This window comes from Tetrahymena thermophila (assembly GCF_000189635.1).
Source record: "Tetrahymena thermophila SB210 genomic scaffold scf_8254428, whole genome shotgun sequence".
NCBI classification, from domain to species: domain Eukaryota; phylum Ciliophora; class Oligohymenophorea; order Hymenostomatida; family Tetrahymenidae; genus Tetrahymena; species Tetrahymena thermophila.
The window spans coordinates 15015-42101 of NW_002476209.1; the positions used below are offsets into that span (position 1 = coordinate 15015).

At 22.2% G+C, this 27087-nt stretch overlaps 11 protein-coding genes across 11 annotated transcripts; 8 read left to right on the forward strand and 3 right to left on the reverse strand. All coding sequences in view use genetic code 6, as the record gives it.

Moving 5' to 3' along the window:
• Positions 1–1002: 1002 nt before the first annotated feature.
• On the forward strand, positions 1003–1460 carry TTHERM_000535161 (transmembrane protein, putative; the record flags this gene model as incomplete). The annotated part of the gene is made up of 2 exons (XM_012799789.1): positions 1003–1106; positions 1160–1460. The coding sequence occupies 2 exons, from the start codon at positions 1003–1005 to the stop codon at positions 1458–1460; spliced, it is 405 nt and encodes a 134-aa protein (XP_012655243.1).
• Positions 1461–2190: 730 nt separating this feature from the next.
• On the forward strand, positions 2191–6513 carry TTHERM_00535170 (hypothetical protein; the record flags this gene model as incomplete). Its single annotated transcript, XM_001023426.2, has 11 exons — positions 2191–2290; positions 2524–2657; positions 2743–2918; positions 3182–3216; positions 3292–4281; positions 4339–4689; positions 4744–5069; positions 5120–5209; positions 5266–5481; positions 5534–6220; positions 6274–6513. The coding sequence occupies 11 exons, from the start codon at positions 2191–2193 to the stop codon at positions 6511–6513; spliced, it is 3345 nt and encodes a 1114-aa protein (XP_001023426.2).
• Positions 6514–7535: 1022 nt separating this feature from the next.
• Positions 7536–10339, forward strand: TTHERM_00535180 (hypothetical protein). Its single transcript, XM_001023427.3, has 3 exons — positions 7536–7784; positions 7838–8155; positions 8400–10339. The coding sequence occupies exons 1-3, from the start codon at positions 7635–7637 to the stop codon at positions 10083–10085; spliced, it is 2154 nt and encodes a 717-aa protein (XP_001023427.2). The 5' UTR covers positions 7536–7634; the 3' UTR covers positions 10086–10339.
• A 660-nt stretch (positions 10340–10999) lies between these two features.
• On the forward strand, positions 11000–12920 carry TTHERM_00535190 (Serine/Threonine kinase domain protein; the record flags this gene model as incomplete). Its single annotated transcript, XM_001023428.3, has 4 exons — positions 11000–11626; positions 11853–12278; positions 12337–12492; positions 12549–12920. 4 exons carry the CDS (start codon positions 11000–11002, stop codon positions 12918–12920), a joined length of 1581 nt encoding a protein of 526 aa, XP_001023428.1.
• Positions 12921–13432: 512 nt separating this feature from the next.
• On the forward strand, positions 13433–17413 carry TTHERM_00535200 (beta-Pak interactive eXchange factor Src-like 3 domain protein; the record flags this gene model as incomplete). The annotated part of the gene is made up of 7 exons (XM_001023429.1): positions 13433–14540; positions 14633–14894; positions 14951–15048; positions 15097–15200; positions 15251–16763; positions 16820–17217; positions 17276–17413. The coding sequence occupies 7 exons, from the start codon at positions 13433–13435 to the stop codon at positions 17411–17413; spliced, it is 3621 nt and encodes a 1206-aa protein (XP_001023429.1).
• An 814-nt stretch (positions 17414–18227) lies between these two features.
• Positions 18228–18752, reverse strand: TTHERM_00535210 (hypothetical protein; the record flags this gene model as incomplete). Its single annotated transcript, XM_001023430.3, has 4 exons — positions 18228–18332; positions 18426–18469; positions 18528–18599; positions 18683–18752. The coding sequence occupies 4 exons, from the start codon at positions 18750–18752 to the stop codon at positions 18228–18230; spliced, it is 291 nt and encodes a 96-aa protein (XP_001023430.1).
• Positions 18753–19019: 267 nt separating this feature from the next.
• On the forward strand, positions 19020–21989 carry TTHERM_00535220 (ubiquitin carboxy-terminal hydrolase; the record flags this gene model as incomplete). The annotated part of the gene is made up of 4 exons (XM_001023431.2): positions 19020–19059; positions 19110–19170; positions 19222–19845; positions 19949–21989. The coding sequence occupies 4 exons, from the start codon at positions 19020–19022 to the stop codon at positions 21987–21989; spliced, it is 2766 nt and encodes a 921-aa protein (XP_001023431.2).
• A 494-nt stretch (positions 21990–22483) lies between these two features.
• On the reverse strand, positions 22484–23111 carry TTHERM_00535230 (hypothetical protein; the record flags this gene model as incomplete). Its single annotated transcript, XM_001023432.2, has 2 exons — positions 22484–22538; positions 22636–23111. The coding sequence occupies 2 exons, from the start codon at positions 23109–23111 to the stop codon at positions 22484–22486; spliced, it is 531 nt and encodes a 176-aa protein (XP_001023432.2).
• Positions 23112–23271: 160 nt separating this feature from the next.
• On the forward strand, positions 23272–23568 carry TTHERM_000535239 (hypothetical protein; the record flags this gene model as incomplete). Its single annotated transcript, XM_012799790.1, has 1 exon — positions 23272–23568. One exon carries the CDS (start codon positions 23272–23274, stop codon positions 23566–23568), a length of 297 nt encoding a protein of 98 aa, XP_012655244.1.
• A 592-nt stretch (positions 23569–24160) lies between these two features.
• Positions 24161–25433, forward strand: TTHERM_00535240 (hypothetical protein; the record flags this gene model as incomplete). The annotated part of the gene is made up of 2 exons (XM_001023433.3): positions 24161–24963; positions 25019–25433. 2 exons carry the CDS (start codon positions 24161–24163, stop codon positions 25431–25433), a joined length of 1218 nt encoding a protein of 405 aa, XP_001023433.1.
• A 752-nt stretch (positions 25434–26185) lies between these two features.
• TTHERM_00535250 (ribonuclease HI) lies at positions 26186–27052 on the reverse strand (the record flags this gene model as incomplete). Its single annotated transcript, XM_001023434.3, has 1 exon — positions 26186–27052. The coding sequence occupies one exon, from the start codon at positions 27050–27052 to the stop codon at positions 26186–26188; it is 867 nt and encodes a 288-aa protein (XP_001023434.1).
• Between the last annotated feature and the right edge of the window lie 35 nt (positions 27053–27087).

Sequence of the window (27087 nt, forward strand, 5' to 3'; positions counted from 1 at the left end):
TTAAATAAATTAGTTGCTCAAATTATTTAAATATCTTTATATCCAACATTACAAATTAATATATAGATTTCATATTTTTACTCTTCTAATTTCATTAAATGTTTCAACCTTAACCTCTTAGAAAAATTTTATGTTTGAATGATTATGTTTTCATTTAATTAAAACTATACAATTAAATTAAAAATTAATTGAGCTGAAAATTAAAACTTGCTTACTATTTACTTCATTTATAATTATAACTCAAAAAATTTAACCATTTGCTTACAAGTATAATTATTTAAACTTAACTGAATAAATAAATTATTTTGATAAGACTAATTGAATATGTTATGTCCAATTCAGTCAGTTATAATCTTATTAGTAATAAGTTTCTTATAAATATTAATTTAATTGAAAAATGTTAAGATATTTATAAAATATAATAAATTTAATAACAAATTTTGTTTGAAAGACAAAGAAATATTTTAAAATTCAAAAAAAAAGGTTTATTTATTAAAGATAAATTTTTTTTTAATTTAAATTCTTCTCTTAATATTGTAAAAAGTGATTTTAATGAATTATATATATTTATTTTTTATTCTTTTTTTTTTAAGTTTACAATTTCTAAATATTCTAATATTTCTAAACGCTATATTCTCTTTTATTATATGCTTATAAATATCAACGAGAATAACATTTCATTTATATAAATATCATAAAAATGTTTTTTTTTAAAAATTATTTGAAGCATAATTACAAATATTTTATATTAGTATATAATTTAAAAGATTTTGCTTACTAAGGAAAAAAGAGTGTATAATTTACCATAAAAATTGTAATTAAATATCTTAAGATTAAGGAATTACAACAATCCTAAATTTTACATCTAAAAATAATCAAAAAAGAATATTTTGATTGTATTATAAATTAAGTAGGATATTAATTATAATTTTTTATTATTTTGAAAGACAATTGTAGATAATAGGAAAAGGTAAAATAAAGAAATGGCTTTCGATCTTAAAGATGTTATCATATTAGTTTGGTGTATTTGCCAGTTTGTACTTGTAGTATTCTTTGGTTGGATATGCTATAAATAGAGAAAAGAAAAAAAGGAATTCGAAAGAAATGTAAATATGATTAAATTAAATAACAACTTTTAAAATTAGCTAATTTAAAAAAGATAACTAATTTCGAGAGGTATAACTAAAATTCATCTGTATCATAAAATAATAATTCTAATGGTAACAACGAAAGCAATTAGTCTCTTATGCAAAATTAACATTAACACTGAATCTCAAAATTAAAATTTATGTATCAAATTTGTAATATTTATTCTTTTTCTATATTTATTAAAAAATGAAGCTAGATAAGCTGCAAAAAACTACAGATTTTATCATAATCAAAACAATCAATTCTCATAGAAAATTATATATTAACATTTTATTATAAATATTTAAAACAATTAGTGTTATTTAATATGAACTATTTTCTATTTTGTACTTATTTATTTTTGTGAGATAGATTTAATAGAAAATATTCAATTATAAAAGCAATATTAGAATAGAAAAAATAAAGTTAAAAAATATTGGTTAGTATTTCATCATAATTATAATATGAACTGTTTACTAAAATTATTTAAATTTAGATGGGAAGGTTGGTGCAAAAGATGATTTATTTGGATTTTTTTTATATGCTTTTTTGATTGTATATAAAACTACCATATATGAAAATTTCATAGAATTTTTTACAACATGAATTATTTGAGTTTTATGGAAATCATCAATTAATTAATATGAAGTAAACTAATTAATAAACGTCTTAATTTCATATTTTTAAAAATTAGGATTTTCAGTAAATCAATTTAATAAATAAATTGCTCACTAAATGTTCAAGCATTTTATGAAAAGAGATTTTATTGACTGGTTTTGCATCTTTTTAACTTAATAAAGAGTAAAATTCGCTTATTAAATAAGAAAAATAGGTAGGTAAAATTTTAATTTTCTTACAAAATTTGTTTAAGATATAAGAAACTCAATAAATTTTGGTTTATTTTCACTTGAAAAAATATGTTAAGAAAGAAAAAGTTGGATAATAAATAAACAAATTTAGAACAAAAAATATTTATTAATTAATTGATTAAAAGTCAATACATAATATATCAATCAATCAATCAATCAACATAAACAAATCTCTTCAAAAATTTTGTAAGAAATGGAAGAATTTGATAAATTTAATTATGAAATAGTGTTTCATAAATTAGATATGAATTTCGCTCCTAAAAATAGTCTCCTTTCTCTCACCTTTAAAAGAGGTAAACATTTTAACAATAGGCTAAAATTTTTTGGTTTGAATATATTCTAATATGGATAGTAAAAAGATTAGTTATAATTAGGAAAACAGGAATAAAAAAATAGTCCAAATTTAATTAAATGCAGATACTAAATAATAAAAAAATATATTAGTTAAAAGCCATCAAACAGTTAAATAAAATGTTTGCATTAGCTATTTGTTTATTATGTGTAACATAAAAATTTTATAAAACAGGGACTAGTTCTTAGGAATCTAAAAGAAAGTTTTATTTAGATGATTAATCAAAGCAGGCAATAATAAATGAAGCATTTTCTTTTAAAACATAGCTACAAACAAATAGATAAAGAAATTAATATTTAGAAAAATATGTAAACATTTTAAATAAAATAAATTATTAAATATTTCCTTAGATTTCTTTAATAATTTAATAAAATGCTAACTTTTTAATAACAGGTTGAAGTGTATATAAATTAATGGAAGCAAGAAAAGAGTACAATAATTGGAGCTTTGAAGATCAATGTAGCAAATTATCCAAACAATAATATTTATGCAAGATATGAACAAGATGTTCCCTTAGAAAAGTGTAATGATCTTTCAGCTAGGATGAGTTATTAAGTCAAGTGTTCAAAGTAAATATCTATTGCTATTTAAATTTTTATTTAACGAATCTTAAATTACAACTATTTAATTAAGTTGTGCTCAATTAAAATAGATATATTAATTGGCTGACCTAAAAAAATAAATATTTTTTTCAATTTTTCCTTTGATGAAAAATAAAATAACTTTTTGGATTTTTTTGCTGTTGTTGTTGTTGTTAAAAGTTTCAACAATTTTTTTTAACAGCAAAATATCATTTCTTATATGTTTTCTTATTATTTTTCTTAATTTATAGGACCGACAGTAGAGAATCAAGTGAAAAAAGAATTTGTAATAATAACTAATAATATTTTTAAAAGTAATAAACTTCAAGTGTAACATTTGAAATTAATCTATAAATGGTAGAAAGTAAGTCACCAATCCAAGGATCGACCTCACACTAGTAGCAAGGAGTAGGAAGATTAGGAAATTCACAGTAATTTAATCAGCAGCAACAACAGCAGTAAATAGCTTATAAATCCTTTGCTTATAAGCATCATTCAGAACTCTCACCAGTTCAACCTAAAAGCAAGAACACTGACTAAGAAGAATCTTCCATGAGCCCATACAAGGAAATTCATTAATAAAGTAATACAAATCAAAGGTAAAATATAGATGAAATAAGCAATAATTAATAAGGAAACATTTCTACAACTGTATCTGCATCTAAGGCTCTTGGAGCTTCATCAACTACTAAAAAAACTCCTCTCATTACTATAAATAAAGAAAAAAAAGCTGAAAAGAAAAATTTTATCTTAATAAACTAGAAAAAATAATAGAATAGTTTCTCAGGAAATAATGATGTTATAATAAAAAATAATACTCAAGCTACAAGCTAACTCTCAAATTCTAATATTTCTGATACTACTCATGCTAATAGCGATATGAAGGAAAGAATGAGTATTAAATAAAGTTTACAGTCGTCAGCTGCTGCAACTTCTAAAACAAAAAATTATCTTAACTAAACTTCTTAAAGCAAATCCCCTGAATAATCATCTAAATTAACAAAAAATAATCTTTTAACTCCAAGAACAAAAACCCCCACTCCAACTCCTCGTCCTATAAGTGTTGTTTCATAATAAAGCTCCTCAACCAAAAATTCTTCAAAAAAAGAAATAGGATATAGAGAGAGAAGTGCAGAATAGCACGAATAAAAAATGTTATACAATTCTAAAGCAGAAAAGTAAGAAAGCTTGCAAAAGCAGTAAGTTCCTAATAAACGTAAATTTATAATAGAGGGTAAGAGGAGATAAGAAGAGAAGTAAAATGTTAAAGATATTTAAAATGCAGAGTTAGCAGAAAAGCTCTCATTTTTAACTCAGAAATTGAGAAACTAAAGTCAAGAACCTCCTAAAGGTAAATAAATAAATAAACATATCTATCGAAACTAATAATTTAAAAAATTTTAAATAGAAAAAGGTTTAGGAAATTATAGCGACTAAAGCCATAATGATTCAAATATTGATAGCAGTTTATATTAAACATAGTAATAGAAAGAATTGAGAGATTTCAAAAAAAAATAAATGAAAGAAATTTCAAATTTAGATAATATGATAAACTAAATGAAGACAGATCCTTAATTGGAAGACTTTGAGAGTGTCCATGCAGAAAGTGAAATTGCAGAAAATGGTTAAAAAAATTAAAAAAAGCTAAGAAATGACAATAGCAGCAGTACTTAGCAAGTTGACTTTGAAGATGATGAACTATTTGATAATAGTAACTACAATTCAAATAAAGTAGAAAAGTATAATAAAAATGGAAAAAGTAAATAGTTTATGTTTATTGTTCAATAATCAAACAACTTTAAATTTTATCAAGCCAAGTAACTAAACCACTCTGACTCTTAAGAGATAAATAATGATGAAGAATTTCATGAAGAACAAAGAGAACACTGCGTTATTCCTGTAGCATAAGATTTATAAATAGAAAGAAAATTTACTTTTAATAGCTAGCATGTTAATGAATAATAAATAAAATTTGAAGAGAAAGAAAAAGAACTACATGAAAAAATTTAAACTTTAGAGTAGCACATTTAAGTTTTAAATAAAACTATTGAGCAACTTAATGTTTAAAATTAAATAATTACTAACGAGCTATCTTCTAGCTAGCAGTAGCTTTAATTATCAAATTAAGAGAAATAGCTAGTAAATATTTTAAAAATATTAAATATAATTAATTTTTTCCTTTGAAAAAGCTTCTTTCTTCGAACTCAATTCTCAAGCAGTAAAATGATGATTTATAAAACTAATTAAAAGTGAATCAAGAGATATACACTCTAAAAATTGTAAACATCATTAAAAATTTATAATTATAATTGTTTCATATTTTTTAAATATTTAGAGTTAAATCCAAGAATCAGCATAATCTAATTCAGGAACTCCTAAGGAATTAGCATAATAGGTTGAAAATACTTAATACATGGTGTAGCAAATAAAGATTTTGACTACATAAAATAATGATTTGACTAATTAAGTTAAGTAGTAATAAAATACTATATTTGAATATTAATCACATTTAAGTGAATAAGAAAAAACTATTGAAGAGCTTATATTTAAGGTAAAAACACTGATTATTGATTAAAATTGATTGATATTTTTGTATGAAATAGATTAATTAAAAAGATCTCATAGTTAATGAGAAATCTAAAGACATGGAAGCATTAAAAAATGAAATAGAAGGTAAAATTAAAAATGGCGTCTAAGCTAAAAATGATGAAATAGATTAGATAAAAAGAGCATATGAATTACAAATTTAGGAGTTATAAGATAAATTAAGATTAGTCAGTGAAGAAAAGCAAAATATACTCATATAGTTTTAGGTAAAACAGTAATAATTTGATGATAAAGTATAAGAGTTGAATAGCTAATTATAGGAAGCTAACTAACGTTTAGAGTAGTTTGAATAATTTTACTAAAGCTTTTAAAGCTAAGGATAAGCTACCTCAATTGAGTATTAAAAAGCTTTAGAGTAAATAAAGGCTATGGAATAAAGTTTAGAAATTAATCAAAATGAAAAAAGAATGCTAGAAGAAGAAATTGAAACTTTAAAGCAGAACATGAACAAAAATGAAATGCAATTATCTTAATCTCATTAAAGAAAAATAGAAATCGTTGAATAAGAAAAGATTAATTTATAATAAGAAAACATGAAACTTTCTTCAAAAGTAGAATAACTAAACAAATAAATTCATGAAGCTGCCTTAAATATTCCAATCAATAAAGTTGCTACTGAAGATTTTGAGAAAATGTATTTCAACTCATAAAAATAATTAATTATAGTTCAAGATAAATATAAAGTAATTTCTTTTTTTTAAATTATTATTATATATTTAAAATAAAAATTATTTAGATTGAGCTCGAAAGATAACAAATTGAATTTAGTAAGCTTGAAAATATACTGAAAATTTATTAATAAAGATCTGAATTTTTGGAATAAACAAATGAGTATCTTGAAGCATAGCTAATTGAAACTAAAGAAGATTTATGTAATGCTATGAATGGAATATTAGGATCACAATCTAATGAAATTTATGATAATATTGAGCAATTCTTTTCATTTAGAGAAAACAGAGCATATAACTTTAATTGATAGGCATCAAATTTTTCTTTGAAAAATAATTTGAAAATGATATTTAAACTATTAATTGAATGTGATTAGCAAATAAATATGTTTAAAGAAAATTTTACTTAATTTAATTAAAATAAAAATTTACCTCAACCAATTTATAAATAAACTTAAAATAATCTTTAACATAAAATCATAATCAATATTAATAATGATAAATTTGCAAAAACTTGATAAATTATTCATTATCAATTATAAAAACAATAACTAATTATAATAAGCTTAATAAATAATAATGCATAATAGTAATAACATATTAGCATTAATTTACGTCATTTATAATAAAAAATAATTAAAGTATTTATATTTATTTTTATATATATTTCTCTTACAATCAATTAATCTCATCTTATTAATTTTTAATATAATTTTTTTAATTAATCACTTCAATTTTAACTTGGATATTCTATTTAGTTATAGTTTTTTAACAATTAGAACGCTGAATATATTAAGAAAACTTATAAAAAATTAAAATTTAAAATCATTTAAATGTTGACTGTACTTTAATAACAATTTTAAAAATGTTTCTCTCTTTTTAAATAGCATAATATAATACTAAATAATTTAAATTCTATAAAATCCTTTAGATAATATATTAATATTTTCACAAAATAAGAAGTTGAAATAAGTAATATATTTTTTCTTATAATTCTACTTGTAAATATAACGGTTAATCTAAGTTTAATTTAATTTGAGAACAAAAATTATTTAAGTATATTCTATTATTGTCACTTTATAGTTAAAGAATATATGAAAAAAATTTGATAAGATGAATTAAATTCATATCAAAACTAATATTTGTCAACAGATTTATAAATAAAATTTAAAAAATATTAATGAAAAAATAATTTTATGTTTGATTTGATTTTCTTTCTTACTATAAAATTGTTTGAAAAATTTAAAATACTTAAATTATTTAAAGATTTAACTAGTAAGTAAGAATACAAATATAAAAATATATTATGAAATATATGAATGAATATTATCAGTATTCTAAAAGTAATTTCGGATAGATAAATAAATAGATAGATAGATAGATAGATAGATAGATATATTTTTAATTTAAGATATTTAATTAAGTAAATATGTAATAGCAAAAGTTAAATGTGGTAAATACTATTTCCTTAAAGGGAGTATCTAGTCGATACATGACTTCTAGAATATATCATCCTTATAAGAAAAAATGCTATATATTTGTTGGGACAAATTAGATGATCTATTTTTTATCTATAAAGGTATGTTATTATGATTTTGATATATATTTTAAGATAAAACAATAATTTAATAGAAAGATGGAGGGGAATATCATAAAGAATAGGAGTCATAAGTGTATAAGTTGTAAGAACTAAAGAAAATAGACTAAAATGAAAACGTATTTACCTGCTTATCAACAATGATTTATAAGGATGAGGTTGTTGTTTTAACTGGATTTGTAAATAAGCAAACATTTTAATCATAAATATATGCCTATTATTTAAATTCGAATCTAGTTTATCACAATGGAAATCTTTTTAACGAATCTAAGATAAATTTGATAAATATGAGATAAGTTAATTATTCAAAAATACAGTTTCTTTTCACATCTTCATCTGATAATTCAATCCGAGTAATTTTAGTCACTTATTTTCAATATTTAAATATAATAAAGTACTAAAATAAATTTTTTTTCAATAGCCTTATGGCTAATTTATAAAATCTAATATTAAGAAATATTTTTTTAGCATTCTTAAGAGCATTTAGAAGATATTTAGATGAATTATTTTTATTTTTAATCAAATAAAAAATTTTTCTATTATTTTTTAGTATTATTAGAAATTTTAGATAAAAATAATATTAATATTTTAATATAGATATTTAGATTTGTAGAGCCAAAGTCGAAGAAGTATTAGTTCGAGTTGTAATTTATTCACATTTACAAATTCGATGAGTTTATTATTGATTTTGATATGAAATGCATTCTTTAAACAGAGATTTGTGTATTTTCACATGAGCTAGGAAATAATAAAGTGTTTTCTGACACTAATGAGGGAATTGAACATAAATTATAAGAAGATTAATAGACAGACATAGAAAATCAATTGGAAGAATCTAGTAAAACATTACAAGAATTTAAAATACAACATTAATCAAGCAGTGAGTTTGCTAACAAGACAAAAACATCTGGAGAAATATAATCATAGTAAGTTTTAGAAGATTAAAGAGCCAACAGTCACAACCATTTAAAATTTCCTTCAATTGGAGATTATAACTCTTCTAATAACTTAGACTTAAACACATAGTAAATGGAAATGAATTTACCTTAAATAGATAAACTTAAAAAAACACCTACGACTGATAGCAGAGATAATAACATTTCTGAACAATAATTAAAGTAATTCTTTTAGAAAAAGCAAAAAAGTCTAACAGTAAAGATATCTAATGAGCATCAAAAACATATCTAATTCAATTAAGAAGAAATTATAGAGGAATTCAGTGGAGAAAATAGTACTATAACTACTAAAAAACATAGTTAGGATAATATTGATGGAGAACTTAGAAAAGATGATATTAACTCTAATAATTAAATGAATAATAAACAAAAAAGAGAAATTGCTTCTACTTTTTCTTACTAAAATAAGCCATTAATGAATGAACTAAAGCTTATGCATAATCCTCTATCTATGCAAAATAGTGTTAATTTTACTTAAAACCACTTAAAATTACCAAATTTAAATTCAGCAAAGAGTGAGGCTTCTTTGGTGAACATTAAATAAGATGAAATGTATATATCATTTATTGATATTGATGGACAAGTAATTGTAAAAAAGCTTTATATTAATCCGTTTGGATTAGAACTTTCATAAAGCTTTTAAAAGTCAGTAACTTAATCATAAGCAAATTTGGGTATTGCAGGTAGTTACTGCAGATTTTTAAAGTGCATGGATAACTAATATGACAATTTTCAAGAATCTTCATCATCAGCTCAACTACTCTCTAAGAAATAGTAAAAAAAGTAAGTGAAATTTTAATAAAAGAGATAGCAGTAGTAAATGAATCAGGATAAAAATGAATTACAAAATTAATATGATGATTATGAAGATAAATAAATTAAAGATAATTAATCTATTTAAAGTTTATAAACCATTCAGTAAATTGATGAGCAAGGAAATGAAAGGTTAGATAAAGCTCTTAGAGATGTAAATTTAAATCTAATTGTAACAAATCTAATGGGAGATATTATAGAGTTCAAGAATGTGCCTCTTTAGGGTCTTGATAATCCTATTGCTTTTCCTTCGTTTGATAATTATAACTCTGGAGTGACAGGGTTATGCATAAAATCTCAAGATACACTTGAAATATTAGTTAGCTATTTTGATGGGTCAGTAATATTCTTTGATTTAAATAATGAAGATTAATGGAATCTCAAGCTATCTTAGCCTTTAAACTCTAACCATTTTGGTGTTTATTATGAAAATACTACAGAAAGTGACATCGTTTTTTTGATATCAGATGATACAATCTAAATTTATGAACTAAATAGCTACCATATAAATTGAATGATTTTCAAATAAAATATTAACCAACTGGTTTATTTAGTCTATTTAAATTCAAAAAAAAAATTATAAATCTTAACTGAGAGATTTTACCAGTGAAAATACTTTTTTTCTTAAGTTTTTAATTGAAAATATTTCTAAATTAAACAACTTAAAAATAAATAAAAAAGTTATTCATAAATCATGGAAAACTAAAAAAATATATATGATTGTTTTATATGTCTTTAACAAAGTGATTTTCAAATCCAGAATAAATATTTTTTTATTAAAATTTAAATTTTATTCATAAAAATTTGTTCAATAAAATAATCTCTTTTTTATTTGAAGGATAAAAATCATAAAATTAACAATAAGGTCTATTAATAAATAGAAATTAAATAGGATCATTAAATTTAATAGAAAATATTAATTTTTATAGTCAAATTTATTTTATTTGATGAAATATATCTATTTCAGCTATTATTTATATCTATCTTTAATAATTAATGCATTATCTACTCATTCAAGGAGTTTTATAGAATGCTTGAATAATATTGAAAGTCATTTTTTAATCATTTTGTGTGTGATTGAATATCAAATAAAAAATATCATACAAAAATAAGAATAAATATTTATAAGGAACAAATAAAAAAATGCTTTGCTTTAGCTATACTGTATTGTATTGAATATATATATATCTATCTATATCTTCGTTTATTATTGTGAATTTTTACTGAATTAAGAAATTAAATATGTTATATTAAGAAAAATTATAATTAATTAATTCATAATAAAGCTTAGCTAATATAAAATCTAAATAAAATAGATTAGACAAGGAAAGAGTTAAATAAGATTCAGTCATTATTTATTTACTTGGAATCTCAAAATTCATAGCAATTAAAATAAAATATTGAAAATATCATTAATTAAGCATTAAAATGTCAGGAAAAGTTATTGAAGATTATACATTACACGAAGCCTTAGGTTCTGGCTAATACGGAAAAGTTTATAAAGCATTGAATGTTCGTACCAACTCTTTGGTAGCTATTAAAGCAGTAAAGGTTGAAAAATTTAAAGAAGTTCCTAAATTAGAAGAATTCACTATGAATGAAATTTAAACATTAGCTAGAATTAACAATCCATATATAGTTAAGTTCATTGAAATGCTAAAGACTAAGAATCACTATTACTTCGTGTATGAGTATTGCAACGGTGGAACTTTAGAAGATATAATAAATAATTAAAAAACTCTACCAGAACACGAAGCCTTAAAAATTTTTAAATAGCTTGTTGCTGCCTTTACCTCTATAGTTAAAAATAATATCATGCATAGAGATCTAAAGCCAGCAAATATTCTCCTCCATAACGGTTAAGTCAAACTAGCTGATTTCGGTTTTTGTAAAGCTTTGTAATCTCCATAAGATCTTTCATAAACAATGGTTGGATCACCAATCTATATGGCTCCTGAGATTTTAACAGGACATGATTACACAATGAAAGCAGATATTTGGTCTTTAGGATGTGTTCTCTACGAAATGCTTTATGGAGAATGCCCCTATGAAGAGGTAATGAATAAATTTATTATTTACTAAGTATTTTTAAAGATAAGAAAATAAATATTGCATTTATATTAAGAAATAAGAAGTATTGCTAAAATAAAGGATAAAATATGTGTCCATATATAGATATGAAAGGACTAAAATATTTAAAATGTTATTATTTTTTTTTAAAGTTTAAAACATTAGAAATAATTAATATCTTAATTGAAATTTTTATAATTAACTAACATAGTCAACAATCGCTAAGCTCATATCCGCCGTAGAAGGAAGAGATATTTAATACCCTTCTAAGTATAATGTGAGTTAGAAGACTATTACTTTGTTAAAGGATATTCTTATTAAAGATGCTACTAAAAGAATAGATTGGGATGAACTTTTCAAAAGAGAATTAACTAAAACAGATTTATAGGATATCTAGGTGTACTAAATATTAGAATAAAAAGATCCTTCTAACAAAACCTAAAGTTCAGCAGAGTTAGAAAAGCAAAAGGCTTCAAAATCTTTCAAATATATTTTGAACGAACGTAACAAAATATTCTTTTTATACAAGGTCTTAGAAGAAATGCTTGAACTCAATTTTGACTAAGAAACTCCTATCTATTGCTTTTTGATGGTCAAATAAGTCTATGCAGAAGCACTTTTTATAAAGAAAAATTTAGTAAATAAAGCTCTTAAATAGTTATAAATATTCTAATTTTATTTAAATTTAAAAAAAGGTTGATACTTTCAATATTCCAGCATTCTAGCATTTGAAAAATAAGTTCGAATATTGGAATAGTATTCCACAAACATTTGAATACAAAAGTTTTTGTAAATTGATGGATAAGGAAGTTGATAACTCAAAAAAATTAGCATTAACATTTAAAGAAGAAGTAAATAATTCTGAAAATCCTTAAGAATATCTTTTAATAATTATTTATTTTAATAGGCTTATAAATTTTTCAAAAACTCCATTTACCAAAATGACTATGAAGTTTAAAAAGAAATAGATAATACATATGAAGGAAATAACCACACATTCAGAAGATTGATGCTTAGATACATAGAAGATATTAAATCAAAGCATTTTAACAAATTTTTAGATCCTACTTCCGATGACTCTACTAAGTGGTTGGTCCATATTCATAAGACTTTAGACGCTCTTTTACTTGATGAATTTTTTGAAAACTTCATTTAAATTGATATAACTGACTTTGAATAGCAACCTTATTTCAAAACCTTCCATACTTATTAAAAGAGTGACCTCTTGACTGTTGTTTCTAATAAAATAAATTACACTCGTAATAAACTTGGTTTTTGAGCTAATATCGTTAAATAAATAAATAAACAAATAAATAAAATAAAAAATTACTTCAATCTATTAATTGTATAAAAAATTAAAGAATTTTGTATTTATCTTTCTTTAATTAAATTTAATCTAATCTTATTTTCATTTATTCATTAATTTCTCTATCAATTTATTTTTAACTTTAAATTTTAAATTTGTAACTAAAATAAATAAATAAAATTGCAAAAAAGATTTTTTATTGATGAATTGAGTTGAGCTGATTTTATTTTTTATATTCCAAAGTATTTTCAAAACTTAAAGAATTATCTTTTTATAATTCTCAAGCTTAAAATTTACTAAATTAGTTAGATATGAAAGCTTAGCGAAATTTTCAGATTACCAATTCCGATAATGAATTTTTGTTAAAAATTAAAATAATTGAAGAATTTAACGATATATTCTAAATATTTTTTAATTAACTTTAACTATAACAATTCGAAGTTAAAAAGAGGTGAAATAATAGAAGTAGAATTCACATTTATATAATGTTTACAAAGAGTAACAGCAGAAGTGCATTGGCTGGCTTGAATTCAATAGTGAATTCATAAAACGATTCTCTTACTTCTCGAGCTTAACATCAAAATTATGCTAAAAAAGATTTAACAATATCAAATTCTACTTCAAACCTTTCTTAAACAATATAGTAATACTAAATGCAATTTTCTTCATCTTCATAACAAATAAATTAGAATCAGAAGCACAAATATTTTCTGAATAATAGCAATAATGGCCCTGTGTAAAACGTTAGTTCATCTTTAGAAAAAAAGCCTGGCAGTTATTTTTTTAAAAATGGAATTTAAAACTAATCAAAACAATAAAATCAATACATAAGTTAATAATTCTAACAGCTACAAAAGAGTTTTGACAGTTTATAAAGATAAAATTCAAAAAGCGAATTGAATTCAAGTACTAGTGCTGTATAAAATAGAGTTAAAACAAGCAGAAGTATTATTAATTATAATCTTCCTGAATTAACTAGGAATAAAGAGTATCCTGCATCTTCTAGGAACCTTTCTCCTATCACTCTTAATTAATTGGATTCTGAACAATCACAATTCCGAAATAATCTAAACCAATAAGAAAATCTTATCCTCAGAAATAGTTCTAAATCTCCTTCTTCTATTTTGAATTCTAACAATAACAACAATAATACAATCAGCTTAAAAAATAATATTTCTTCTTCCTCTACTTCTTAAAGTAAGATACTTGGTTCAAATATCAACATATCAAATATTTTTAAATCATCAAATTCTAATCACTTATTACTAAGTAACGCTATTAAAAAATAAAATACTAGCTGCAATTTAGCAAGCATTAATTAGCAATAAAATAATTTAAATTAATAAATTACAAGTAGTTTAAATAATGAAAACTCTATTAAACCTCTATCTTCTATGATCAGATAAGAAAAAAGTTCAAATTCTTAAAATTTGATTTAAAGAACTGAAAGATCTAATACAAACTACGAGTAATCAGACCCAAAGAAGCAAAAAATTGTCGAAAATATAATAGAAAATATTCTTAATACAGAACCTTCAATTCAGGAAAATATTAATTAAATAGGATTACATGAAGAAAATAGAAATCTATTGAGTAATTAATATTAAGAGTTTATCAAATTTTCTTTAATTAATATAAATCTTTGAAAGGACTAATATAATATTTATTTTTAAATAACATGTTAGATAATCAAAAAAAGCTAGCAATCGAGCTAGAAAGCTTAAGAAATGCTAATTAAATTTTATCAAAGGAGAATTAAGAACTTAAAGAAGCTATAAAAATAGAAAGAGATAAATTTAAAGAAGAACTTACTAAACTACTTTATGAAATAAATAATATGAAATAATTTGAGGATCTCTATGTTAGTGAAAAAAGCTTGAATGAAAAGATTCAATAAAATTTAAAAAAATTAGAAGATAGTTTCATGAATTATAAAAGCGATATTGTGTATTTTATTCATTAGGCTTAAATATTTATATTTAGGTAATCTTTTTTAAATATAGAGGACTTATTTATGATACTTTCGAGATAGTTCTATCAACAAAAGGATTTACAACACATTTAAGAAGTGTTTAACTTTCTCTAGAAGAATCACAAGAAGGTAACTAACAAATTCAATATTTAATATAAAATACTCAAATTATTTTAGTATATAGAGCATTCTTGAAGGTCATTTCAAAAAAGTCATCTGATTTAATGAACAAACTTAATCCTTTTGTCATAGACTTAGAGATTCAAAATGAATTAAAAGAAGTATTTAAAATTGTTTTAAAAAATCAAATAATTATTTCTAATTATAAAAGTTTGGCAATTAAATCAAAAACGATTAAAAAAACATGTTCTTTGAAAGTTTGTAGAGTTTCAATGAAAAAAATAAAAATTTCCTCTAAGAAAAGAGCAGCAAATAAAACAACTTAAAAATAAAGGAAGAAGGGTTATAAAAAAAGTAAGTCTCTAATGAAGAAAAAAATTACTTAGAGGTCGTTTTGAATGATTTTGAAGATGATAGATGTTAACAATCAAGCAGTTAATAACAAAAAACAGCTTTATCTTAATAAGCTTAGTCAGATTATGTGAATGGCTAGTAATAGGAGTTATCGCATTTAAAAAGCATATTGACTTCCACAATGAGTCACAACAATTTTTAGAATATTTAAGAGAATGAAAATAATAACAACAGTAATAAAAGTAATAGTAGTAATTAAATAAAAATTAAGAGTGTTTCACTTGAAACTAAGAGTAACCAAGAAATCAGTTGTTAATATTCATAGGATTAACTAGGTAGCAGTATTTAATCTTCAAGATTTCATTAAAAATCTAATTAAGTAGATAAAATTGGTATAAAGTTGCAAGACTACATATCATTTAATACAAATGATAATTACCAAGAAGGTTAGATTCAGTAATTGAACAATATACAAGAAGAAGAAACTCCTTCTAAACCTTAACAAAATCCATTAGATAATTTCCTTTTAGTAACTTCGAGCTATAAGAATGATTAATTTTAAATTAATTTTTTGAAGGAATAAGAGCTAATTTAAGGTTTAGAAGATGATGTTTAGCATGTAAAAGAAGCACCTAATATGCAATTTGAATTTTTATAAAATAAATAAAAAATAAATAATCAGTAAAAAGAATTCAAATAGATTTAAAGCTTTGATTAATCTTTATAATAAAATAACCTTAATCTTTCTAAGTAAAATTAATTTTAGCCAAAAAATTTTATGCTGCAATTAGTTTCACCTTCTTCTGAATAAAGTTACAAGAATATTTTTGATGAAAAATAAATTCAAGAAGAAGTAAAAAACGTTAAAAGCTAGTACAATAAAAATGAATAGATACATAATTAACAAGATTAATTAAATCAAAAATAGCAGCAGTAATATTAATAAGAAAACCATTTGATTAATAATATAGCTTAAGGTAATAATCAGAGTATACTTAATTCTATAAAATCATAAACAGCTAGCAATTTAAAAATAATTAGTAATGCAATTTCAAACAAAAAAAATGTAAACTAATCTGTTGGAAATCTAAGTAAGCACATGCAATAGGAGAGCATGGAATCTTAAGGAAACAGTAATGATGGATAGCTAAGTAGTGGATAAAATACAGTAATATACCATCATTCGAAGCAAGTATCGTAGCTCTCTTAATACAACTAATCAAGTCAAAAAAATATAATCTAAAATTAAAATATATAAATGAATGAGGATGTATAAACAATAAACAGCAAAAATTAAAACTCAAAAGATAAGGAAGTAGATATTTAAGAGTTATCTCCATGCTTTTCTTCATCAAGAATGCACGATTTAGGTAATTTAAAACATTTTAAAATAATTTGTAATTAAAAAAATAAAATAAAAAATTAGATAACAGCAATTCAATGAATCCTTTAGATATACATAAAAAGCAAAGTCATTTTAATAAAAGTTTGATTTAAAATAAACATTTAAATTAAAATAGCATACATTATTAGCCCTAATAAGTCTAAGCTTAACATAACTTTAATTTGAATGAAATAATGTCTGATAGTATCTAAGAATCTCCTAATAATTAAACAAATTAAAATTTTATTAATAGTAGTAATTCCTAAAAGACATATGAATAAAATCAATTATAATAATTGAATTAAAGAGGTACCTAAAAAAGAGAATTCTCTCAAATTGAATCTGTTTAAGAGAGCTAAAATAAAGGTGATGAAAACATAGATAGTACTATGTCAGGTGATGAGTTTGTCATAGCTGAATATAATTTTTAAGCACAAAAAGTAAAATATTTATTAAAAATTTATTATTTAAATTAAATTAATTTTTTTTGAATAAAAGGAAAATGATTTAGAGTTTTCCAAAGGTGATAAAATCTAGGTTTTAAAGAGAACATAAACAGGTTGGTGGATAGGTTTGTGTAGAAATCGTATCGGTTATTTTCCATATGAATGCGTTTCAGAAATAAAATTTTCTTGAAAGATTTTAAAAAAAAAAATATTATTTAATGATATAAAAAATTTATATTAAAACAATATCAAAGAAAAGAGTTAATTTTATATTATCTATAATAAGAAATAATTAAAAAATTAATATTTATAAATTATAATTTGCATTTAATTAGTAAGAAAATAAAATTTTAGTAACTTATTTAAAAAATCCATCCGAGTTTAAAAATATTTCTAAAATAAATTATTTATTTGTTTATTGTATTTACTTATTTTTTATTTATTTATGAATAAACACAAAAATAAAAAAATAAAATTCTAACTTTTTTATTGTTGAAAAACATTTTTATGTGTGAAGTTTAATTAGTTAAATTTTAAATAAATTTATTTTTTTTAGATTAAGAAAATTTAAGTAATTATTTTAAAAAAATTAAACTGAATTAATATTTTACTTTAAAAAAGATTTAACAAAGATAATAAATAATTGCTATTAATTATCAGGTAAGCATTTGAAGAATTTAAAGGAATATTAGAAATAATTCACATTATAATTTGATTGAATTTACTTTAGTGAATTAAAATCTATTTAGTAAAAAACTAACTTCTTTATTGGTAAATATAAAGCAATAATGAATGGATAGATAAAAGAAATGTCAAACTTTTTTTGCTATTATTTAATTTCAAATAATCCAAAAAATAAAATAAACACAGAAAAGTTAACTGTATGCATATCTTTGAAAGATGAAGAATTTGAAATTAAAATATTATTCTTGTCTCAATTTATTATTTTAATAGTGTATGATATTTCTTTACACATACATTTTTATTTTCTCTTCTATTTTTTTTCAATTTAAATGTTCCATCCAATCTTTAGAGTTTTTCATCCATCTTTCTTTATCGCAAGTGGTATTTAAACTATGATTTCTATACATTGTTGCGTGAAGTAAATGCTAAATTTAAAATAAAATTAAGATTAATAAAATCAATTTTTTAAGTAAAAATCAAATTTTATAACTAGCAAACATCAAAATATTAATATTTACATCTGTGAATCTACCATCATGGCCAAAATGCTTTGGGACATCAACTATTATTTTAAAATTCATTTCTTTAAAAATGATACAAAATAAAAGAAATATTCTTACTCACTTATTTTTCTCCTCCATAGGTCTTATATGTAGTCTTAAAAAAAGTATTTGCATGCTTTTTATGAAAATCTATTTATTTATTTATTAATTTCAAAAATATTAATAAAATATTTCAAAAAAAATTAAAAAAGCCAAGTAAAGCTATCCATTACCTTAGTGCTCTTCTTCTAATTTTTTAATTTACTCCTAAACCTATTCCTGTGTTAAATTGTTATAGTTCATTGATGCTATTTATATTCTACGTTATATATTTTCTGAATGTTTTTGTTTTTGATTTAAAAGTTATATTTATATAAAGGAATTAATTTTTTTAATTAACAAATTTTTTTGCTTTTGCTTTATCAAATCAAATTATGCTGATTTAATTAATTAGAAAAATTAACAAATCAATTATTAAATTTAATTTTTTTTAGTTATAAAAAGTCATTATTAAATTAGTTTATTTTTTAAAAGATATTCTAACAAAAAAATAAAGATTGAGTTTTCAAAATGTCAAACGATTAGTTTTATTTTAATTTTGAAGTTGGTGGTAATTTAAATTTAAAATTAATATAGTTAAATTATTTAAAATAATTATAGTTGATGAAGAAGTGAGTGAAAAATATGATTAGAAATCAGCATTATAGCCATTAAGTTAAAGGTTTCCATTTTTTTGTTAGTTCTGAATAGTTGGTAATTATTTTTTTTTTAGAATTGAAAAAGCACCTTAAGATAAATAGAATGAAAACAGTAACTCTCATTCTTAGTAAGTACCTAAATAAGATTAACAACATTTAGTTGAAAATGAATAAAGCAAGATTGTGTAAGATGAAAAAAAATAGAACACTAATTATTAAATTATTGAAGAATAAACTACTTAAACATAGCGAGTAATAAAAGCAAAACCTGAAATATAACAAAAGATGATATATTTAAGAAAGGCAACTAGTTTAGAAGAATTCGAAAGTACTATTTAAGAATTGATAAAGTAAAGAGAAGAGATTATGCTCATATATTTCTTGATTGAAAATGAAATCTATAATGATTAGATGCATTTGATGATGTTTTTGAAATTTACTTTTGAAAAGAAATAATAAGATATATTTAATAATATATTATGCCAAAAAGAGATTGTAAAATATATTTAAAAATGCAATGACATAAGCAAAATAAGTGATATACTATACATTGCCTTTTAAAGAAACAATAGATATGATGATTCTTTCTTTTAGTAAATTTGCAGTATTATTCAATCTAAAATTGATAATTAAAAAGACAAAGAATAATCAGATTTTTTCCTTACTAATTTTTTTAGAATTATGGTCAAATCAAAAAGGTAATTAGAATATCGTATTCAATTATATTTATTTCTTTTCTTATGTTTGATAATCATTTCAGATTTTTATTTATTTATTTATTTATTTATTATGGATAAAAAGATACAATTAGAACAGTGGCTAGTACTTATTTCCTTAAAAGTCTAAGATAAATGTCAATATCTTTTTAACAAAAATTCTGGTGGTTATACAATACGTGATTGCATATCCATTGACATGTTTTCCTAAAGGATATAATTTTTCAAATATTGAGGTTATTAAGGTGATAATTGATTATATTTTTTTGTTAAAAACTGAAGATATTATTTAAGTACATTATATTAAGTACTTATTTGATTTAATCTAACCACATATCAGTAACTTGAGTTTGGATGGCAAGTATAAAATTCTATAGTATGTTTTAGAGTGTATAATTATAAAATATGATGATAAAGACCCAGTAAAATACCCTTATTCATCTTCTGTATTGTTATCATACTTTGAAAGCATATTTTTACCAGATCACGAATCCTCAGAAACAATTACATTTTAAATTGATAAAGCCTTTGAAGATATTTATTCTTTAACATCATATGAAATCAATAATTTAATGACAAATTTGTTTTACAGTTTTCCATCAGAGTTCACATTTCTAATTATGGAATAGCTTGCTGACAGATTGTGCTAGTCAAATGATTAAGAAGTCTAAAATTGTTTGTATTAAGATATTTTTTAAAATTTAATTTTAAAAAAAGCTACTGCATGCATTAAAAAGGAAGGGAAAATAAAGCACCTCTGCAATATGATATCAACCTATTTGTATATCTTTTAAGATAAAATAAAAGAAAACTCAAAGTGGGTATTTTAAGTGCTAAAATATAATAATTTCATTTTCCACTCATTTTCAGATTTAGATTAAATTTACTAATAGCAGAGAATAAATCACTTTTGTAAACTTATAAGGCAGATCATTTTGCATAAACAACTTACTCCTGATTTCCAAAATAAAATAGAACAAGCTTATAAAAGTGTCAGCTCACTAGTAAAAAAAGAATTAGATCAAAAAGAATTTAAAAGGAAGTGTTTTGAGTATGAAAATAAAGTTAAAAAGTAGGAATCATATATTGATGGTAAATAGTTTTCAGGATTCGATAATTATGGAAACACCTGCTACTTTAATAGTTTCAATCAAATAATCTTGAGGCTTCCTATATTTAATGAATATTTAAATTCAAAAAACAAATACATTGTCACACCTTTATTTGAAAATTACAGAAAATTACTAAAAAGTTTAAATTCTCCAAATAAATATGGAGATTAAATACTAATTAAAGATATTGTTTAATTATCATCTCCTTTATTTAGATGGGGAACATAGCAAGATCCATAGGAATATTTCGTAAACTTTGTTAGGCAATTATATTTCGATGAAAAAAATATTACTCGAAAAGAAGAATAAGACAAATAAGCTATTTAGCATAACTTATTTACAATCGAAAAATTTGGCAGAAGAACATGCCATAATTGTAAGTTATATTCAAATTATAAAAAGGAATAGTCTCCTTCAATTTAAATTAACTTGGGAAGTTAAATTGATTCTACTGAATTAGATTTTTTTTAGCTTACTAAATAAACAGAGTCTTAGTATCAAAAAGCTAAACTAACGTGCTCTACATGTAACAAAAACGTTGAAATGAGCTCAGATGAGTTGTATTCTCGAATACCTCCTATCTTGGTATTTTAATTAAATAGGATAAAAGATTACTAATGTAACAAAAATTTATGCAAAGTAAAATTTCCTGAGTTCTTCAATTTTTTAGAAATATAAAATAATGGATATAATTTCCCTTACAATAAATCAAACTACAGGTTAGTTGGTATAGTAAATCATATCGGCAAATATACTAATTGTGGGCACTATGTTTGTTATCTGCGTTATAAATAAACTAACAAATGGATACTATTCAATGATAAATAAGTAGACGTTTTCTAAAATAGTCTGACACTAAGCTAAATTTTGCAAATCAATTCAAATGATAATACTCCATACTTGTTAGTATACCAAAATTTTACTGAAAATGAGCCTGTTTCCAAAGAATAAGCAATACTAGATTATTTTGATCGCTTTAGATAATATGATAAATACCATTAAAATTAAAGTTGATAAAAGTCATTTTTTTTGTCAATAAATTGAAAAATTAAAACAAAAATAAAATATAAAATTTTTATGAAAAAAAAAAATTTTAATTTCAAAAAATGTTTAATATTTTTTGTTATTCGTTGTATGAAAAATCTTTACACTTAATTTATTCTAATATTTTAAATTAGTATTTTATAAAAATAAGTTAGTACTATTGAATATGTGATTAAAAAAATATTAATTAATTTTAATTTAGATTTTAATGTATCAATCAGATATTTAATTCATTTTTCTTTGTTAAATTAAGTAAATGTATTAATTTTAATTTTTAAGATTTCTTCTTAGCTTATTGTATATAAAAACTGAAAGAAAATAAGCAAATAACATAGTTTTTATATCAATTTATTAATATGTAATACTTTTTTTACTAATTTATTAACATTTCTTATCAAATCTAGTTAAAAGAAGCAAATCGTAAGAGAAAAATAGAAAAGAAAAAAAACTAACTTTCATTTTTCTCAATAATTAAAAATAATTAAAGATCTTAAAGCTCTGATAGTTATATAATATATCCTTTAAAATGTAAGACTATGATTAAAAGCCAGGAATAATTTCTTTGCTGGTTGTTTGCTCTGCATCATTTTTATCAACTTTATATATCATAATCTACTATTTTCTTAATAGAAAGCAAATTAGATCATTTTCATTCGATTTAGTTATTATGCTTTGCATTAGCGATTTTTTTTACTCTTGTATTGGTTTATCTAGGTCTATTTGGATGCTAATTGATACAGATGCTAATCTAAGTAAAGCAGCATGCTACATTTAAGGGATTTTTGTTTAAACATTTACAATCAGCTCATTTATTTGTACTACTAGTATTTCTTATTCTCTTTACTAATCAGTAGTAAAAATGCAACCAATATACAGGAAATCTGCATTCAAATTATTTTGGAAAAATAACTTTTTATACCCTTTCTTAAGCGGTTTAAGCATTTGCTGTTTTTAATACTATGGCCCTATAAAGCCCTTTTCTAACACAATCTGCTATATAAGCGGAGATAATGATTTATAAGTTTAACTAATGATGCTTTTTTACTACTATATACCTTACTTTTTTTCCTTAACCTTTGATACTGTTCTCATATACCGCATTATTAAATATTATAGAAGTTTGTAAAATGAATATTAAGTTGTCAGTTTTAATGAAATTTTTAAATTGGCATGCTATCCACTTATACTCTTTCTGTGTTGGCTTCCTGTTATAACATTTCGTATTTTAAAATTTTTTGGAATATAGTCAGAAATGTATATTGAAATAGGTCATATAAGTGATAATATCATAGGCTGCTTAAATTCACTCTTTTATGTGATTATATCTCTTGATCCTTTTGGATGTTTTAACTATAACAGCACCGATTCTTCTCAGTCAGATATAAGTTAAAGTATCCTGAAAACTTTTACAGAAAAGCTAAGCAATTAACAATCTAATTGCGAAATATATTAACAAAAATCTGAAATATCTGAAGATTCCAAAATATATTTAAATAATAGTAATACAATAATAGATTCTATTGATATGGATTATTCAAAGTCTGAATGAAAGTTTACAAACATAAAATAATTATTCTAAAAATCTAAATAACTTTAAGTAGTAACTCAATCACAAATTTTCCAAACACAAACAAATATAATAGTTTATTCAATATAAATTATTTCTTTTATTAAATTAAATTTTATATAACTTAAAAATTCCTTGTAATTAATTAATAAACTACTAACCATTTTATCTATAATATTTCAATTAGTCTTGTAAATTTAAAATATAAAAATTTTATGTTATAATTTTCAATATAGTTAGTGATAAACTTTAAAAATTAAATTAATTTACTTACATTTAATTTTTATTATTGTATTAGTAGCCATGTTAATTCTTGTAGAATATTTTCTTATGATCTTTTCTATAACCTAATTTATCGATTCTTATGTGTCTATAATAATTTCTAAGAAAAAGGACTTCTAAATTTTAAACCAATAACCTCTCTTTATTATAAAAATCAGTTTTTACCAGTTTTTTTGTTTAAAAATACACAAAAATTAAATCTTTTTACAAATAAACAATAATTTACAATTTAAACAAAATTTAAAAAAAAAAAATCTTTTTATAATAAGAAAAGTTAATAAATAGAAGTAAAATGATGATGAATTAGGAAAGTTTATAAGTATAAAGAAGCTGCTAGACTCACCCTGATTAGGTTATTATGGGTATTTGTTTGAAAACAGATTGCACTTCTCCTAATAGATTAGTTTGCTTTAATTGCCTGATTTCTGATTCTATACATACAAGTCATTCTTAAAATGTTGTTGCACTTAATCAAATTACTAATGAAGGCAAATGTTTTGGAAACTGGCCTCAAGATGAAGAAGGTTAGGCTGTTAAGTATTTACTGCAAAGCTTATCAAAAATCAAATCTCATGAAGATATAGATAAAATTTTTAGTGATTTTAAAAAAAAGTTAAATACTTAGATTGATATTGTCTAAAGCGATGTTAAGAGAGTATATGATGAATAATATTTACATACCTCTAAGTTTGTAAATAATTTAGAAAAAGAGTACAACAACATATACACATTAGGAAGAATAATAGATTTACTGAAGGAATTAGAAAAGGGAAATTTAAACGATTAAGAGTTTTATTTAAATGTAAATAGTTTTCTTGTGAGCGATGAAAGAAAATCTTAAATGAGCACTCTTAGAGAGATAGTTAAGCAAGAAGGATCGAAGGATTTCCTATCATTTGATTAAAAACTATTCGATGGCTGTTCAGAAAAATGTATTTAATCTATTAAATAGTTTGGTGATTCCTTTAAATCTGCTTCTAGTTTTAATTCAATAGATCTTGAAATCGCCTAAGTGAAATAACCATAAACTGTAACTTTAGCTAAAGATTAAAGTGGTATTAAGTTTACATAAACCTCTCATTCAGTAGTTTATTGGTATGTTTGTTTAAATATTTTAATTTTTTGTTTAAACTTATTGAATTATTAATAGTAATAAGCCTCTTAGCTATGGCATGTATAAAATAAAAGTGAGAATGGATTCATACACTTCTGGCTGCTATGTAATAGGTTTAGAAAGAGAGGCTAATAAAATTACTTCTAACTATTGGGGTTAAGGATACCCAGCTTGCTGCATTATTTGTAAAGCACAGGATGCTATATCTATGGTAACCAATACAGTTAATGAGTACATAGGTCATCACTTAGTAGCAGGTAAAATTATGAATATAGAGATCTGTCTTAAAAAAAATATATTCACAATCGGAGTTGAGGGTACAAATGTAGCTTATCAGTTGAGTAACTTTACTTTTGCAGAAAATGAATAGTGGAGATTGTTTTTTAACAACTATAGTGGAGCACCTTGTTCGTTCACTCTTTTGTCTTCTATTTATAGTGAGTTTATCTGAGATAAATTTAAAATTAATTTGTTTTTACGAGTTTTATTTTTGTTAAAATATTTATGAAAACCAAATAAAAAATATTTTTTTTTGCTATAAGATATATTAATATGATTTTTTTACCAAACATAAGAAAATATTTCAATATTTTCTTTTCATTTATCTTTAATTATTTTTGAATGAAGGAAACATTCATTTAACAAATTTATCTTCTACTAATTGTGATATTATCTGAGAAAACTTTAAAATGGAATTTTTTTGAATTTTTTTCACTTTAAAAATTTATACATTCCAGATAAAAACACATTGATTTTTGTAATTAAAATATTTTTTTCATTTCATAACCAAAGGTAAAAAATAATATTTAGACAGGTAATATTCTTAATTTTTTTAATATTATTAAAATAAATATTCTTAATTTAACAAATTCTAACTAGGAGAATTTTTAAAGGCTGATTTTGTAAAATAAGTAAGTAAATAAATAAATAATTAATTCTATTCTTATTTTTTTAACTAATATTAAAAGAAATATTATTAAATAAATATATAACAAATTCTAACTAGGAGAATTATCAAAGGTTAGTTTTGTAAAATAATAAGTAAGTAAATAAATAAATAATTAATTCTTAAAAATCAACAATTTTGTATCAAATATAAAATTAATAGATCTAAAATGATTTTACAGCCTTTAGTTTATTTTTTAAAATATTTTAATATATTAAATTTTTATGTGGAAGCTAGCAGAAGTAATGTTTAATTAATCAAACTGAATCAGGGTCATTATTAGGTTCTTAACCTTCTTCACTAGGAGGTTTTTTATAGAGCGTTACACCTTTATTTGCTAAACTATCAGCTAATGAATTTTATTCTCTTGGGATATACTTAAAGTTTACATGTTTGAATTAAGTTCTTAGTTATTTGCACTCGCCATTATAGAGTATTAAATTTCTATCTTTTACTCTGTATAAATTGTTCATTTAATTTATAATTAGTTGAGAATCTCCATAAACATTCAGAAATTCTATTCCTAAACTCAAAGAACTCTTTAATCCATATAAAAGTGCTAAATATTCAGCTTAATTATTTGTTTTAAAACCTGTGTGAATAGCTTATTAATACAATTTTTAATCGTTGTCAAATATTGCAAACCCGATACCGCTGGGTCCTGGATTATTCTTTGAAGCTCCATCAAAAAATAAAAAGTATTGAGATGTTTTAATAATTTTTTAAGCAGCCTTTTATATCAAAGTTTCATTTTCGGTGTAATACTTATATAGATTTTTAGTTTATTTTAAAAATTACTATAAGCCTTCATCTTCTTATATTTTTTTAAATTCAGGGCTTTCCTGATCAATTTTTCCTTTTTTAAATTGCTTTAATACTTCTGATCCCTCTACAATCTATTCTTTTGTATCATGCACTTTCATGTATACTTTTTGTTTGGCCATATCTATTGGATAGTTGTTTTCTTTTATGAATTATAAGGCTAAATCTTCGCTCTAGAAGGCTTTAATTTCATGATGTGGATATAGCTTGGTGTATTTATCTAAAGTTTTTTGGGTTTTGATCAAACGGACACTTTTTACAAGCAGTCCATTTTTAATCATAAATACAAACTAAGTTTTCATCTATTGAAAAATATATTTTTATTTATTTATTTGTA